This window comes from Abramis brama, assembly GCF_963993115.1.
Source record: "Abramis brama genome assembly, chromosome: 20".
NCBI lineage: Eukaryota > Metazoa > Chordata > Actinopteri > Cypriniformes > Leuciscidae > Abramis > Abramis brama.
The window spans coordinates 25,956,167-25,972,836 of record NC_139982.1 but is presented as its reverse complement, the minus strand read 5'-3'; the positions used below and the strand labels follow the sequence as shown (position 1 = coordinate 25,972,836).

Sequence of the window (16,670 nt, the reverse complement as noted above, 5' to 3'; positions counted from 1 at the left end):
TTATACTAATGTATTTTGAATGCATTTTAGTGATTTGTTTTTCCATATTTTTTCAACCAATTTTTCCATATTATTAAAAGAATGTTTTTAGAAATATAGTTGCACAGTAGGAATATACATACAAAATACTTTATATTCCTTTATTCCAGTGTTTTAAATGTTTTGCTCATCTCTTTTGTAATATATTTGGGGTAATTTTTGAACGTTTTGGTAATTTACTAAATATATTTACAATATGCCAATTATTTTTAACCATTAGAATGTTATCACATCACTGAAAAAGTGTAGAACAGTGAGTAACAGCAACATTTTGATAACACATCAGGCATCAATGACTTTCTAAACCCCTCTGATATTTCAAACGCCCTCTCGTACACTGTGTTAATGGATGACCCATTAATTCATGTGGGAGGAGAGACTTCCCATTCTTTAAATAAAAAAGTTGTGCAGATGTCAGTTGCACTCCTCTCATCCTGCCATTCCTCAAGCATGGGAAAGGGTTTCTACCTAAGTAAAACTGTCGGGATAGTACTGATTGTGGTAGGTGCTGCAGCAGTAGCCACAATCATCGCCCTCTCTGTGGTCTACTCCCAAGAGAAGTCCAGGAACAATGAAGTTAAACCCACAGCTGAGGTAACCACATCAGTTCCACCAACAACAGCACCATCCAATGAACCATGGGACCAGTGGCGCCTTCCTAAAACTCTAAGTCCACAAACCTACAATGTGACTCTGTGGCCACGGCTCACGCCGGATCAAAACGACCTCTACATCTTCACAGGGATGTCCAGCGTGATCTTCAGATGTGTGGAAAAGACAGACCTCATCATCATTCACTCCAACAAGCTGACCATGACAAAGCCAGTCACCTTGACAGCACATGGAAGCAAGCCAGCTCCTTCCATTGACTCAACAGTGATGTACCCCAAAACACAGTATATGGTGATTAAACTGAAAGAAAGTTTAACTGCTGGGGAAAGCTATGAGCTCTACACAGAATTTGAGGGTGAACTTGCGGATGACTTGGGCGGCTTCTACCGAAGTGAATACTTTGACGAGAATGGAGTGAAGAAGTAAGAAGTTGATCTGTCCTATATGTTCCTTCTGTTCTGAAAGACATTTCGTATATAGTTAAATCTCTTTGTTCTTCTTCAGAGTGGTCGCAACAACCCAGATGCAGCCAACAGATGCCAGGAAAGCGTTCCCTTGCTTTGATGAACCCGCAATGAAAGCGGTATTCCACATCACTATTCTCCATGATCCAGCAACCGTAGCCCTCTCCAATGGCGTTGTGATAGGTAAATTAACACTTTATTCTGTACAGGAACAGTGTTGGGGAGGCTGCTTTAAAAATACAGCTTGCCAAGTAATTTAGAATTTGAAAAAGTTAAACTACAGTGAAGTCACTGCTTTAAAAAAGTAGTTACCTTGATGATACTGTTGAGAGAGAGGAAAGTTCAGGATAAATCGATTCACTAAAATTAATCAGACGTTCCTATGCTATGTATGGGAGAAGTCTGTTCAGGACAATCCGGTTCACTAGAATGAATTAGACTTTCGATTTTTTCTAAATATCGATAAAAAACTATTGCGCAATGACAGTGTTTCCATTAACGATGTTACGCGACTAAAACATCATTTTTTTCCTCTCGCGATAAGTCATTCCAAAAATCATGGCAACGGATGTTGGTAAGTTTATATATATCACAGCCACGTACCGCAATAGACATTATTATTATTAATGGAAGGAAACGTAGGCGTGTTATCCAAGCATTAATGGCAAAGAAAGACCCTTGTGAGCGGCACATGAGGCGTTTCTGGGGTTTTCTCACTCATTTCTGCTCCGAGGTCTTGATTGTGGCATTTCTTTGAGGTTTAGAATCCAGTATTTCTGTCGTTCTTTTGTCTTTTATGAATTTAATAAATAACTGTCTCGTATTCTGTCCAAACACACCGCGCCTTCTAAGTCAGGTGACTGTAAATGCGCAAAAACTGTTTCCATTGCAGTTTTGCGAAATATTCCTTTTTCGAATTGCCTGAAAAACCACCTCATGCGAGCGTAAAAACTTTTTTGCGATAAATGGGAGTTTTTGCGAAATTGACGTGTATTTTCAATTCGCAATTTCAATTTGCGCAATTTGATGGGCAATGGAAACGCGGCTTGTGAGAGTTAACGTTTGATTATTCCTATAGCTTAAAAACAGTGATGTAGTGTTTGATCGCACTACACAGATAATCGTTTGACAAGGTAGTTTATTACTGGAAAAAAACTATGAACTCTTTTCACAGACTGTGATGACGCATTTCCAGTTATCAACATCGCAAATCTAGTAAAGTTTTTTATATTTTCATTTTAAAAAACATTAGAGCAAGTGGTCTTTCTCTCTTCTGACCAATGTAATATATCTCTTGATATTTTTTCCCCTCTGGAAAGACGTGGAAATGCTATCTTGGATTTTTTTTTCTTTTGATATTGGAGCAAAGGGGAATACAAAACGTTGTATTTGCTGTCATCTCTAATTCACCCCTTTATATGTTTACCCAACTATGACGACTTGCGATTCTGAGAACCCCAGAAATGTGAAAAGGGTTCATACTGTTGTAACTATAAAAACTATTAACTATACTACAGAGAAGTGTGATTATTTAGTTTCCTTTATTCATTCAAACTGATTTCAAGAAATTGTTATGAAAATCCATCTGATTGAGTTTTATCAGTCAATATCTCTTTTTGACTTTCAGACGAGGGTCCGATGACAGTGGATGGCACTGTTGTAACCAAAACAGCATTTGCAGCCACAGAAGTAATGTCAACATATTTGTTGGCATTTATTGTCAGCGATTTCATCTCCATTGAACAAATAGATAATGATCTACAGGTAATTATCTTTTCACAAGGTCTACAGAGAAAACTAAGTTATCTTGCCCACCAAGATAATTTAGAAAACAGCATAAAAAATTACATACTGTCGTTTATACAAACAGATTCGAATTTTTGCCCGCAAAGAAGCCATAAATGCAGGACAAGGAGTGTATGCACTCAATGTGACAGGAAAGATTCTCAGATTCTTTGAGAAGTATTACAATGTCCCCTATCCGCTGCCTAAATCAGGTAAGAAGAGCCTATGAGCAAGAAATTATTAAAAAAAGGGTTATTTAGTTTGTTTATTGTGTTATGACCAATATTTTATGAGGCAATGAAATAGTTTTATTATTGAAATGACAGTTTAAGTAAGATTATGTTACTACTTAAACCTTTTAGATGGTTTTTAGAAGTTTATCTCATTCCTCAAAATGTTGCACAGATCAAATCGCCCTGCCGGACTTCAATGCCGGTGCAATGGAAAACTGGGGCTTAATCACATACAGAGAGACGGCCCTGCTGTACGATGAAAAAATATCCTCAAATGGAAACAAAGAGAGGATTGCTACTATTATTGCCCACGAACTTGCCCATCAGGTATGACCAGGAGTCCATTTTTCCAATTTGAATCTCTAAATGGAAAAGTTTTTTTAAAAATCAACTTTACAACTGTAAAGTTCACATTTCGGCATCTTCCTGTTTTTTTTTTTTTAGTGGTTTGGAAACCTCGTGACTATCAGGTGGTGGAATGACCTGTGGCTCAATGAAGGTTTCGCATCTTACGTGGAATATCTTGGGGCGGATGAAGCTGAGCCGTTATGGAACATTGTGAGTGTTTGAAGCTAAAGCCAGGCCAATAATGCTAGATGCTAAAAGTTATCCAGATGAAATCATAACTGACTCCTCTATTTCTATCCCACAGAAAGATCTGATCGTTCTTAATGATGTGCACCGAGTTTTCGCCATAGATGCCCTGGCCTCGTCTCACCCTTTGTCATCTAAAGAAGAGGAGATCCAAAGACCGGAGCAAATTAGTGAAGTGTTCGATACCATCTCCTACAGTAAGGTAGCGTGGGAACTGTTTGCTAAGTTGACTAATATTTCATAATCAAGAACATGCTGATTACATGTGGGTTGGTCTGATAACATGCAGTCTCTTTCTCTAGGGGGCATCAGTACTTAGGATGCTATCTGATTTTCTGACTGAGACATTGTTTACTCAAGGCCTCCAAGTAAGCTCCCTTTCAACGCTTTTCCTTAGTGTGCCGTACAATAAAAATGTAATATGTTTTTGATCTAGAGAATGTTTTTGTACATTTACAACAAATTTGTTTTTTAACAGACGTATCTGGATCATTTCAAATTCAACAACACGGTGTACACAGACCTTTGGGACCATCTTCAAATGGTATGTTGTAATTCAACAAGAATGATCAGCAGTATAATTATCAGATTTGTTGGCGCAAAACACAAGCGCTCATATTTGAAATGTTGTAGGCTGTGGACAAGACTGGCTACCAACTGCCCAAAACTGTGCAAGAAATTATGGACCGCTGGGTTCTTCAAATGGGCTTCCCTGTGGTCACTTTTAACACATCATCTGGCCATATCACACAGGAGCATTTCCTCCTAGACCCTAACAGTAAACCAGACAGGCCATCAGAGTTTAAGTATGTAAAAATATTTTTTTTCTAAAAGCACCTATTACTGATTTTAATTATGGCACCATTTACTAGATACTTTAAGAATTAGATACACTATACCTAAAAATTCACCACCAGGTTTAGTTGAAATTACTAATATCAGAATATTCTTTATTTTATTTTTTAGCTATGAGTGGTTTGTACCACTTACATGGACAAAGACAGGAACAGCACAACCCATGGGATGGCTGCTAGAGAAAAATGGTGAGTTTAAAGATGACACTGACATTCACAATTATATTTGTTGTGATAGTGATAGTTCACACAAAAATGAAAATTCTGTCATTATTTATTTACCTTCATGTTGTTCTAAACCTGTATGACTTTATGTGGGACTCCAAAAGAGAAGTTTAGCAGAATGCCACAAAAAAAAAAAAAAAAAGCTAAATAAAAGTATTACATTCCATTTGTATTCTATATTCCAAATCTTCTGAAGGCATATGATAACTTTGGCAGCTGTGGTCAACATCCACTTTCATTAAATGCTTTTCATTAAACAGCTTGGACATTCTGCTAAATATCTTTCTCCTTTTTGCTATCTGAGAAAAGAAAGCCATGATAACAATGACAGATTTTTCAAGTTTGTGTGAACTTTGCACTCAATTATATTTGCAAATTATCATTGGATGTTAATGAAGGACAATATTGTATGCTTTAACATAAACCTATGTATTTCCTTTTCTAAATTAGTTAAAGTAGATGAACTGATAACAAATGAAAATGACTGGGTTCTGGCCAACATCAACGTGACAGGATACTACAGGGTTAACTATGATCAAGCAAACTGGGAACGCCTACTTAATGTTCTCCAGACATCCAGACAGGTAAGAATAAATAAATGTATTAAAAACAAAGAGGGAATATTGTTAAAGATACTTTAATTTTAACTTGCTTTTTGATTGTTTATTATTCAGCATAATAATTGACAGCAATCTTTTTCCATTTAGAACATTCCAGTTATTAACCGGGCACAGTTAATTGATGATGCTTTTAACCTGGCCAAGTAAGAGCCAAACTTCATTCTTCAAACTTAGGAGTGTAATTTCCAGTCAGTCCTAAAGCTAAAACGTATCTCCGCCCTTTACAGAGCAGGAATTATACCAACAACATTGGCTCTAAGAACCACCCTGTTCCTCTCCGATGAAACTGAGTACATGCCTTGGGAGTCTGCTCTCGACAACCTGGACTACTTTTACCTCATGTTTGATCGCACAGAGCTGTACGGCCCTATGCAGGTAAGCTTCGTCTCTGGATATTTCAGAACATCAACTGAACTAAGCTTCTAACATCCTAACATCACATTATTTCAAACCTGCAGACGTATGTTGGAGAAAAGGTGGCACCTTTGTTTCAACACTTTACAGATCTTACAGATTGGAAGGGTGTGCCAGAGGGACATACTGACCAGTAAGTCCTGCACATATAGAGACAAATGCTTGATTTATATTGAGATAAATGCTTTTGGATTTGCTCTCAAGCCTTTATTCACGGTGTCCATGCCTTTGTATCTGCAGATATAATCAAGTAAATGCGCTCAGGGTTGCCTGCAGTACTGGGTTGGAAAACTGTACGATTCTAGTAAAAGATTGGTTCCAACAGTGGATGGACAATCGAGATGACAACCCGTGAGTTTCAATCAGGAGTAAATAGAAATCTTAGAGAGTGTCTGATTATCTTTCCTGAGTGCATCATAGTTAAAATGTATACTGATGCAGATATACTTCTTAGTTTCAAAATATTATTATCATTATAAATGTTTCTATTTTATTCTATGATATTATATTTTATACATATATCCTTATGCATTTAAAGTTGCCCCAAAAAGCATTTGGATATGTTAGTTACACTAAAAAATGTTTTAATGTCATTGCATTAGAAAATGACACATACAATTTCACAAAACGAAAGTATAAAGTAATAAATATGTTTAAAATGTTTTTAAAAGATATTTTAAAAAACATTTTGGTTGTCAAACATTTTTAGAACATGTCTGTAAATGTAATAAATTATTCATAAAAAAATGGCTCAGAAAAGTTAGTTTTTAGAAACGGTTTAGAATCATTTGACACCTGGTATATATACATAAATTATTTGATTTTATACATACCCAAAGACTCAAAATTAGGGCTGGGAAAAGATTAATCGCGATTAATCGCATCCAAAATAAAAGTTTGTATCTACATGATATATGTGTGTGTACTGTGTATAATTATTTTGTATATATAAAAATACACACTTGCATGTATATATTTAAGAAATATTTGTTATTTATATATAAAATATATAAATTTATATATAATATAAATTACATATAAATATATACAGTATATACATGCAAATATTTCTTAAATATATACATGCATATGTGTGTGTATTTATATATACAAAATAATTATACACAGTACACACACATATATCACGTAGACACAAACTTTTATTTTGGATGCAATTAATCGCGATTAATCTTTTCCCAGCCCTACTCAAAATATATATGTTTTTTGGGGGGCAATGTATTTTGTTTCATGAGTCTTTGCAGTGTGTCAGTACGGTTCTTTTATAGATTGTAAAAATATCAGCTGATTAGCTTGAATTAATAGATTGTCATTTTTAATAATCTGTCACTATAATTTTGTTCTCTGCATCAGTATTCACGCCAACTTGAGGTCGACAGTGTACTGCAGTGCCATTGCTGCAGGTGGTGAAAAGGAGTGGGACTTTGCTTGGGAAATGTTTGAAAAAACCAATGATGCTACAGAGAAAGAAAAACTGAGAGCTGCAATGGCATGTGCCACCAAGCCCTGGTTATTGAACAGGTGAGCTCACAGGTTAATGCTGACAATTACAAGCATCTCGCATTGTATTTAGCTAAATACATGTGCTTTGATTGATGTTGTAGGTATCTCAGTTACACTTTGAATGCAACGAAAATTCGGAAGCAAGATGCCACCTCTACCATCATCAGCATTGCAAGCAATGTGGTCGGCCAATCGTTGGCTTGGGATTTTGTTAGGGCCAACTGGGAGTACATTTTCAATCAGTAAGAAAAAAATACTGAGGGACTATGCTATTACTTGCTTAAAAATACAGATAGCAGTTTTCTATAGCTACAATATCCACTGTTCATTCTTCATTAGGTATGGAGGTGGATCTTTCTCTTTCTCCAATCTGATCAATGGTGTCACAAAGAGATTCTCAACTCAGTTTGAACTGCAACAGGTATGTGATCTTCCCCTTTATTTATTGTCATCTTGTACAACAGATACTTATATCTGAATGTTTCTGAATCTGTTTTGTTTTAAAAACACAGCTGATACAGTTCAGGGATGACAACGCCAACATAGGTTTCGGTTCAGGAACCCTTGCCATTCAGCAATCCATCGAGAGGACTAACGCCAACATCAAATGGGTCGAGCAGAACAAAAAAGCAGTCTCAGAATGGTTCAACAATCCATCGTAACCCTGAAAGATGAACATACTGTAGTTTGCTTGCTCTGAGGATGACAGTAACACTGGGACATTATTTTGCCTGGCCTAGAGGGTTTTAGCATGAAAGAAAATGATTATTTATTATTCAGGATGTTCTAAATTGCAATATTTTCCAGAGCTACTTTCTTCCTATGATGATGTACAGTATATACATTTTTCTTTAAAGTGTGCCTCATGTTCTAATTGTTATTTCCTTTGATTATTTTTTGTAAAAAGATAAAGTAATTTTGTAGAATGAATTAAAATGAACTGAATATGCAAATAGTAGAAATCTTTGGTATTTATCATTTGCATATTTTGTCTAATGAAAATAAACACTTTTCAAACTTTTGTATTGTAGTACTTTATATGTTACTGTGTCCTTCAGATGGTAAACAATAACCATCATTTTTTGTAGGATATAAACTTATTTTTTATTAAAGGTCCCGTATTATGCCCCTTTTCACAAGATGTAAAATAAGTCTCTGATGTCCCCAGAGTGTGTATGTGAAGTTTCAGCTCAAAATACCCAACAGATCATTTTTTACAGCATGTTTAAATTGTCATTTTTTGGGTCACAGAAAAACGTATCCATTATATATTAATAGCCTACAAGTCTGCTGTCTGAATGATGATCAAACATATACTGATGAGTTTAATAAAGTTTATTGTACATCACACAAAAGATGAAGCGTCAGTTTTACTTCAGAAAATCACCGTAAGAGCTGAGTAAACAGTAAGTTATAAGAAGTGCGCAAGTACGTAAACGAATTTCGGTTGAGGGAGCATTCCTGTGGGCGGAGGTTAGTCAAAAAACGGTTCTAGTGACGTCATTAAAGAAGGAAGTAGAGGGATGTAGTCCAAACGGGCCGTTCACTCACTGTAGGCGACTTATGTTAAATAAAATATCTCACTTGGCATTGAACTTTGAGCTTTATAATTTTACAGATATTATTTATGCTCTAACAGCAACATTACACACTAAATAAGTTTGAAACATGGGATCACGAAGAACGGGACCTTTAATATTTTACAACTTACACTGACTCATCAAAAAGGTTCAATTAAATGAAAACATTTTAGATTATATCAGATGATTTCACAGCTGTGACGCTGCCATGCTTGTTTTTCTAAGCTTCTTCCCACGATTTTCTGCATCACATTTTACTAAAGAGTAATGGCTGCATAAACATGTCAGGGAAGACACATGCCATAATATATTATCTTAATGCACCTCAACTTATCAGGTTACCAGATTCTTTCACTGGCTAGTCTCAGTGTTAATGGATGAGCCATTATTCCCCTTTGGGAGGAGAGAAGGTGGGAAGAATAAATAAAATGCCATCACAGTTAGGTCTGATCTTTGCTGACCTGTGGTGACAGTGAACATGGTGGGAATCAATTTTAGTCCAATGTGTGTTGGATGCACTTTACTGGGAATGGCATCGTTGGCCACCATTGTTGGGTTGTGGACCATTCAACTCCTTCCTTCAACAAAACCTCCCGCTGAGCCCTGGAAAGAGTATCGTCTACCAGACACGCTGGTTCCAGACTACTACAACATCACTCTCTGGCCTCGGCTTCAGCCGAACATTTATGGCCTCTTTGTGTTCACTGGAAAGTCCACTGTGATCTTCAAATGTCTGAGGGAGACCGATCTCATCCTCATTCACTCCAATAAGCTAAACCTGACCTCAACAGATGGATATCTGGCTAAACTCTCTGCGCTTGGTACAGTGGTAGCACCATCAATACAGAAAACATGGATGCAGGAGACGACGCAGTACCTTGTCATACAGTTGAACGGAAAACTGAAGGCTGGAGAGCTCTATGAGCTTTACACAGAGTTTGTGGGAGAACTTGCAGATGACCTGGCAGGGTTCTACCGAAGTGAATATGAAGAGAATGGAGAGAAAAAGTAAGTCCAACTATAGTTTTTGAGATCTGAACACAGATCTGAAATACAACCAGTCAGGAACTCTAAAATGTGCACAGTAAAAAGACACCTGAGATATCAAGATCAGCATCAAGGCTATTGCAGTTGGCAGGTCACATGTTTGTTTAATGAGTCTCTTGGCCGCTTTATTTCTGTTAAACCTTTGTACCTTCATATAAAAGGGGAAGATTACTTACAGGATCCATAAAGCAGCTTTTTTATGTGTTTGAGCATTACATAACATCCAGAAGGATTTCTCATGTGTGGGCGATTCAATCATCATGTACACTTTGTTTGGACACAGAAAATACTGTTTACCAAAATGGTATACTAATAACCCAGTATACTAATATGGTCTGTACCTACCTCTGGTGTTAGGAACACTTTATCTTAGCGATATAATGATAATTATTTCCTCCAGGATAGTTGCCACCAGCCAGATGCATCCCACACATGCTCGCAAGACCTTCCCGTGTTTCGATGAGCCTGCAATGAGAGCAGTTTTCTACATCACTCTCATCCATGACAGAGGAACTGTGGCCCTGTCCAATGGAATGGAAATTGGTCAGTTTTTACTAAAGACAGTTTCACACTCTTTTTGACTGTTAACTACCATAGGCATGGGCAAACATGGAAAACATTTACTCAAGTTTACAGTATTACATTTTCAATCTGCTTTCTAAAGACCGGTTGGAAATTATGAGATTAATCATAATTATTTCATTCAATTGGCAGCCCTATTTTTTAAAGTTTAATAAAAATGATTGTAGTTGTGCATAGTTTAATTTATTTATTTTGCTTTAGGTACTGTAATAGCGTGCAGAAAATTATACAATATCAAACAGTTTAACAGTTTAAAAAGCCTTGAAAAGGCAAAAAGGCAGAGAGATAGATAGATAGATATATGGATAGATAGATGATCTAATTTACTGCTTGTTTTCCTCATTCAGAGAAAGTGGACACCGTTCTTGATGGACATCCTGTTACTGTGACAACATTTGAACCCACAAAGAACATGTCCTCGTATCTATTGGCACTTGTTGTCAGTGACTACACAAATATTACATCAGCGAATGACACCTTGGTATGGCCATCAGTCGCCTTTTATGAGCAGTATAGCCACTTTAAAAGATAAAAATCTTACATTTATTGACCACAAGATGAGCTTTACAGCATATCTGCTCCTGTTGCATTACTAAATTGTTTGCTGTGAACAGATACGAATATGGGCTCGTAAGAAAGCCATTGAGGACGGCCATGGTGATTATGCTCTGAATATAACTGGGCCAATCCTCAAGTTTTTTGAAAACTATTACAGTGTGCCATATCCACTCTCTAAATCAGGTATGTTTAAGCATCTATGAAAAATCATCTCATGAAGATTATTGCTTTGGGGAAAAAAAAATATGTAAGGATTTTTAATTCTCTACCTTGAAGACCAGATTGCCTTGCCTGATTTTTACTTTGGGGCGATGGAGAATTGGGGGCTGGTGACATACAGGGAGACAAACCTTCTATATGATCCAGTCATCTCCTCTAATGCAAACAAAGAGAGAACGGCCACCATTATAGCCCATGAATTGGCTCACATGGTACTTGTATTTATAAAATTATGATATGAGAGGGTTTAAATGGCTATACTATGTGTTATATAATAATAATATGGCTTGTTTGTGTTATGGTCAGTGGTTTGGCAACCTTGTAACTCTAAAGTGGTGGAATGAAGTTTGGTTGAATGAAGGTTTCGCCTCTTATGTGTCGTATCTTGGTGCAGACTTTGCTGAACCGTCCTGGAATGTGGTGAGTGTTCACAACTTTCACACACTTAACTTCTAATAAGTCATAAACATTTATTTACATCTTTTAAAGTGTATTTTGTATTACTGCATTAAACTAATTTCATGTTCATATCGTTCATATCATGACAAAATTTGAAGCAAACAAAGTAGGCCCTGGCCTGTGTACCTGTCGCTGAAATGCGGCCCATTGTGACACATTTTCATTTTGGTGACCTGTGTGACCATAGACTGTAGAGAAAAAAAAATTAGTGGAAACCTTTACAGTCTATGGTGGATACACTGAGAGTTTTAAGAATGGGGGAAAAAAAAACTTTGTTGAGGTGAAATTTAGGGGACACGTTACTCGCGCCTTTTGTAATCTTCCTCAGGCGACCATTGGACTTTACACAGACGCGTTTTAACGGACATCACATCGTAAATACTGCAAATATATATATATATATATATATATATATATATATATATATATATATATATATATTATGTAGCCTATGTATATTTATAACATTATTTGTATTATATTAGCCTACCTTTGCATCAAGTTACAAAAACAAAACTAGTTAACGCTGCTGTGGGGTAGGCTACAGGACTTGCGTTATCAATCTCTCTATATTTTGTTCTTCTTTTTGAAAGTTGTGAAACCAATATTATGGATATATTCTTAATTATGAGAACATGTATAATAGAAAAGACTCATTTCTTGCTTGCTTACCATAGACAGATATATTCTTTCTCCCTTAACGCTCCCACAGAAAGACTTGATCATCCTTAAAGACGTACACCGTGTTTTTGCTGTGGATGCTCTGGCCTCCTCCCATCCCCTGTCTTCTGAGGAGAAAGATATTATAAAACCAGAGCAGATCAATGAGCAGTTTGATACGGTCTCCTACAGTAAGGTGGGCGTATGATAGCCTTCACTTCAAAATTAATTGATTATTACTAGTATTAAACGCAGTGTTTTTTTCTCTCTGTTAACCTGCAGGGGGCGTCGGTGTTGAGAATGCTGTCAGACTTCCTTACAGAGTCTGTGTTCGTACAAGGACTAAATGTGAGGAAATTATAATGCAGTTATGTTACATCAGATAATAATAATAATAAAAAAAAATTTCTTTTAATTTCTGATATCTGTGAACCCCTCCCCCCCAAAAAAGACATATCTGACCATGTTCGCCTATCAAAATACAGTCGGTGAGGATCTGTGGAATCACCTTCAAACTGTGAGTTGCATTAAAAAAGTAACCTCATACCATTATTTGACTAATATTTAAATATAATATTATTAAAATTTACTCAGAAGGCCAAACTAACTCAAAACATTTATCAATACTGCCCTCTATTGGTTGATTAATCACTCTCATTTAACATCTCTAGGCTGTTGATAAAACTGGAACAGTTCTTCCCCTAAGAGTCAAAGAAATCATGGACCGCTGGGTTCTTCAAATGGGCTTTCCGGTGGTCACAGTCAACACTACGACAGGCCAGGTCTCTCAGATGCACTTCCTTTTGGATCCTGAGTCTTTATTGGAGAGGTCATCTCCATTCAAGTAGGCCTAAACTCATCTCCAAAGCTATCTGAGCAGAAAGTGTTGTGTTTAGATCTGTTTTCTTTAGTGTTATGTCTATTTCTACTCATTCTTATAGTTATGAATGGATTATACCCATAAACTGGATGAAGGCAGGGGTGGAGCAGTCACGCTTTTGGCTCTTGGAAAAAACTGGTATGAACAAAAATAATTAGCCAATTATTTTGTTTTTATGGTGGCATTTTGTTCCTTCACCAGGCTCTGAATGGGACAAACTCACTTTTTTGACCTATATAACATAATAAATGAACTAAAATAATCTATTCGTAGGTTTTCACAATGATATGAAGACGACTGGAAATGATTGGGTGCTGGTGAATCTGAACGTCACAGGATATTACAGAGTGAACTATGACACTGAGAACTGGGAGCATCTTCTGAATCAACTGAATGAGAAACATGAGGTAAAGACAGAGATGTGTCGTTGAAATCACAGACCCAGTTCTAATTAATAAATCTGACCACATTTATCTCTTTCTTTCTTTTTTAAAGGTCATCCCAGTAATAAACAGAGCTCAGATAGTGGATGATGCATTTAACCTTGCAAGGTAAAAATACATAGAGCAAAAATATAGAGAATTAGGTGCAGTTTCTTGAGATATAAAATATAATTGTTGAAAAATATAATATAATTTTTTTTTGCACATTTAAATTAAGTTCCATACGGAATCATAATTATTTTTGAAGGGCGAAGATAGTTCCTGTCACTGTAGCGCTAAAAACTACAAAATACTTAATTGAAGAAAGGGAATATATGCCATGGCAGTCTGCTCTCAACAACCTGGATTATTTCTACCTCATGTTTACACAAACCGATGTCTATGAACTTTTACAGGTCTGTAAAATACTTCACATATATTGAAAAACATTCTTCCTTAGAAAATGTGTATATTGATTCCAGATCAGTGAATTTTGAATTTCTTGTTGTAGAACTACACCAAGAAGCAGGTGACCCCACTTTTTGAACATTTCAAGAGTATTACTGAAGATTGGTCACGCGTGCCCTCTAGCCATACAGACCAGTAAGAATCCATCATGACATTTTCATTTCATGTCAATTGTTTGTTTGTTTTTTGTCGCTGAAATGATCTTTATTAAGGGAAATCATAAACTACTGACACATATTTGTTATTCTTTTTCCACTGTGTAGGTACAATCAAGTTAATGCCATTAGATTTGCCTGCAGCACTGGTGTAAAGGAATGTCAAAATCTCACTACAGGCTGGTACAGACAGTGGATGGACCAACCAAACCACAACCCGTAAGTTTACCCGCTCTTCAGGGAGGGCACTAAGTATTTTGATCTTCCAGTCAAGCAATCCAATATTATACTGCAGGAGATATGTAAGACAAACAAAAGTCTCCTCAGTTTGGCCATCCACATTTATTTCATAGATCTAATTCAGTTCTCTTTTTGAAAGGATTCACCCCAATTTGAGGTCTACAGTGTACTGCAGCGCTATCGCCACAGGGGGCGCTGAAGAGTGGGACTTTGGCTGGCAGATGTTTAAGAACGCCACCATCGCGATAGAAGCTGACAAACTCATGTCATCCCTGGCTTGTGCAAAAGATCACATGCTTTTAGAAAGGTTTGCAAGATAGTATTTTTGGGAACATAAGGAAAATGTAAAAAAAGAATAACTTATTTTATTGTCATAAATATAGGTACCTTGAGTACACGCTTGATGCATCAATGATCCGTAAACAGGACGCTACCTCTGTCATTGTGGATATTGCTGGCAACCCAGATGGTCAGACATTGGCTTGGGACTTTGTGAGGAAGAACTGGGCGTATATGTTCACAGAGTGAGCTTTATGAACAACACACATACTGATACAGAAATGGTCATGGTCATTTTAATCCATTTGAAATGCAGTTTTAATGTGATGAACAAAATGAGTTTGTGTCCCTAGGTATGGTGTTGGGTCCTTTAACTTTGCCAACCTTATAAGTGGTACAACCAAAACATTTTCAACTGAATCAGAACTTGAGCAGGTGTGTATTTTGTATTGGTTCACAGATCAGTAACATTAGAATTGAATTCAAACAACTGACTAAACTATTAAACTCTATTTATACATTTCTGTTTTTGTTTTTTCATATCTCTACATGTGAAAAGCTTCTGCAGTTTAAGAGTGACAATTCAGCGATCGGCTTTGGATCAGGGACAGCGGCTCTGGAACAGGCCATTGAGAAGACTAAAGCAAATATAAAATGGGTGTCTGAAAACCAACGAGAAATCACAGACTGGCTGGTGGCTGAATCTGCTTAAAAATATATGACACTGTACAAATGATGTCAGTCTCCTGTGTATCTCTATGTGTGATGATATATAAAAAACGTAAAACATTTTTTGTCAACCAAAAAGCATAACCAGGTGGACTGTGTATACTGAGAATAAAAATGTTTATCCAGTTAATTTAAATTGTTTGTTAAATAAAAAATTTGCTCTGTAATAAAATACTGTGAGTAAAACATTATTGCAGAAACACAAAGAGATTATCATATAAGCTATACTGCACATTCCTATTTGTGTGCATTCATACTAGATTGTGCTTGCTGTTTTGCATAGGAGTTTTCATTTGAGAATCTGTCTATATATTCAGTATATGTGCCTATTTCATATTTTTTTTGTATTTTTATTGATTGCTTGTATGAGAAACAAGGCCATTGGATGACGGGGGTACTGAGAGAGCAAATATACATTAAAGATTATTTGGTTTATTCTTTTGATGAATTATTGTAACGTTTGAGGTGATAATCAACTGACCAATTCAATTAATTTATCAATTTAAAAGTGAGCAATCTGAGAACATGACAAATGTCCCAAAACACAACCTGTTTGCACATTCATCCATCTGAAATGTGACATAGTCTGACAAATAATAAGTCAATATTAAGAATTACAATGTGTAGCTTATACGCCTCTATATCTAGAGGAATGGAAATCTAAAGGGATTTGGGCTGTTGCCCTTTTCTTGGATGATAATGGAAATTTGTTACTGAAATACCAATTACAGTGTACCGTTCATTTTTTTAATAGAATGATCAGAGCCATACCTTTAAGATTAACTGTACTCCAAAATCTCCTCAGAACTGAGACAGCTCTCCTTAGAAGGTTATGATTTCTGTGATAAAAAATGCACAAATAAAGTAATCAAATTCACCTTGTTTATTAATTTAATCATTCATGTCGATATGGAGAAAGCTGGATAGATGAGTCTGGACAAACTATCCATTTTAGATAAAAGAACCCTTCCAAAAATGGTAAGATCCCTCTGCAGCCATCTATTTAGTATGGACTTACATTTATCTATGTT

General features: G+C 36.3%; 2 protein-coding genes across 2 annotated transcripts; both read left to right on the top strand.

The window, feature by feature from the left end:
* Positions 1-454: 454 nt before the first annotated feature.
* Positions 455-8,712, top strand: anpepb.1 (alanyl (membrane) aminopeptidase b, tandem duplicate 1). Its single transcript, XM_084095543.1, has 20 exons — positions 455-1,073; positions 1,156-1,298; positions 2,743-2,879; positions 2,986-3,112; positions 3,306-3,460; positions 3,578-3,691; positions 3,786-3,929; positions 4,030-4,095; positions 4,206-4,271; positions 4,361-4,533; positions 4,694-4,770; positions 5,257-5,390; positions 5,514-5,569; positions 5,654-5,801; positions 5,885-5,973; positions 6,081-6,191; positions 7,212-7,379; positions 7,463-7,603; positions 7,701-7,782; positions 7,874-8,712. The coding sequence occupies exons 1-20, from the start codon at positions 490-492 to the stop codon at positions 8,021-8,023; spliced, it is 2,865 nt and encodes a 954-aa protein (XP_083951669.1). The 5' UTR covers positions 455-489; the 3' UTR covers positions 8,024-8,712.
* Positions 8,713-9,389: 677 nt separating this feature from the next.
* On the top strand, positions 9,390-16,079 carry LOC311071256 (aminopeptidase N). The gene is made up of 20 exons (XM_084095545.1): positions 9,390-9,949; positions 10,389-10,531; positions 10,918-11,051; positions 11,185-11,311; positions 11,405-11,559; positions 11,654-11,767; positions 12,519-12,662; positions 12,749-12,814; positions 12,918-12,983; positions 13,138-13,310; positions 13,408-13,484; positions 13,620-13,753; positions 13,842-13,897; positions 14,037-14,184; positions 14,280-14,371; positions 14,500-14,610; positions 14,771-14,938; positions 15,015-15,155; positions 15,264-15,345; positions 15,470-16,079. The coding sequence occupies exons 1-20, from the start codon at positions 9,420-9,422 to the stop codon at positions 15,620-15,622; spliced, it is 2,814 nt and encodes a 937-aa protein (XP_083951671.1). The 5' UTR covers positions 9,390-9,419; the 3' UTR covers positions 15,623-16,079.
* The last annotated feature ends 591 nt before the right edge of the window (positions 16,080-16,670 follow it).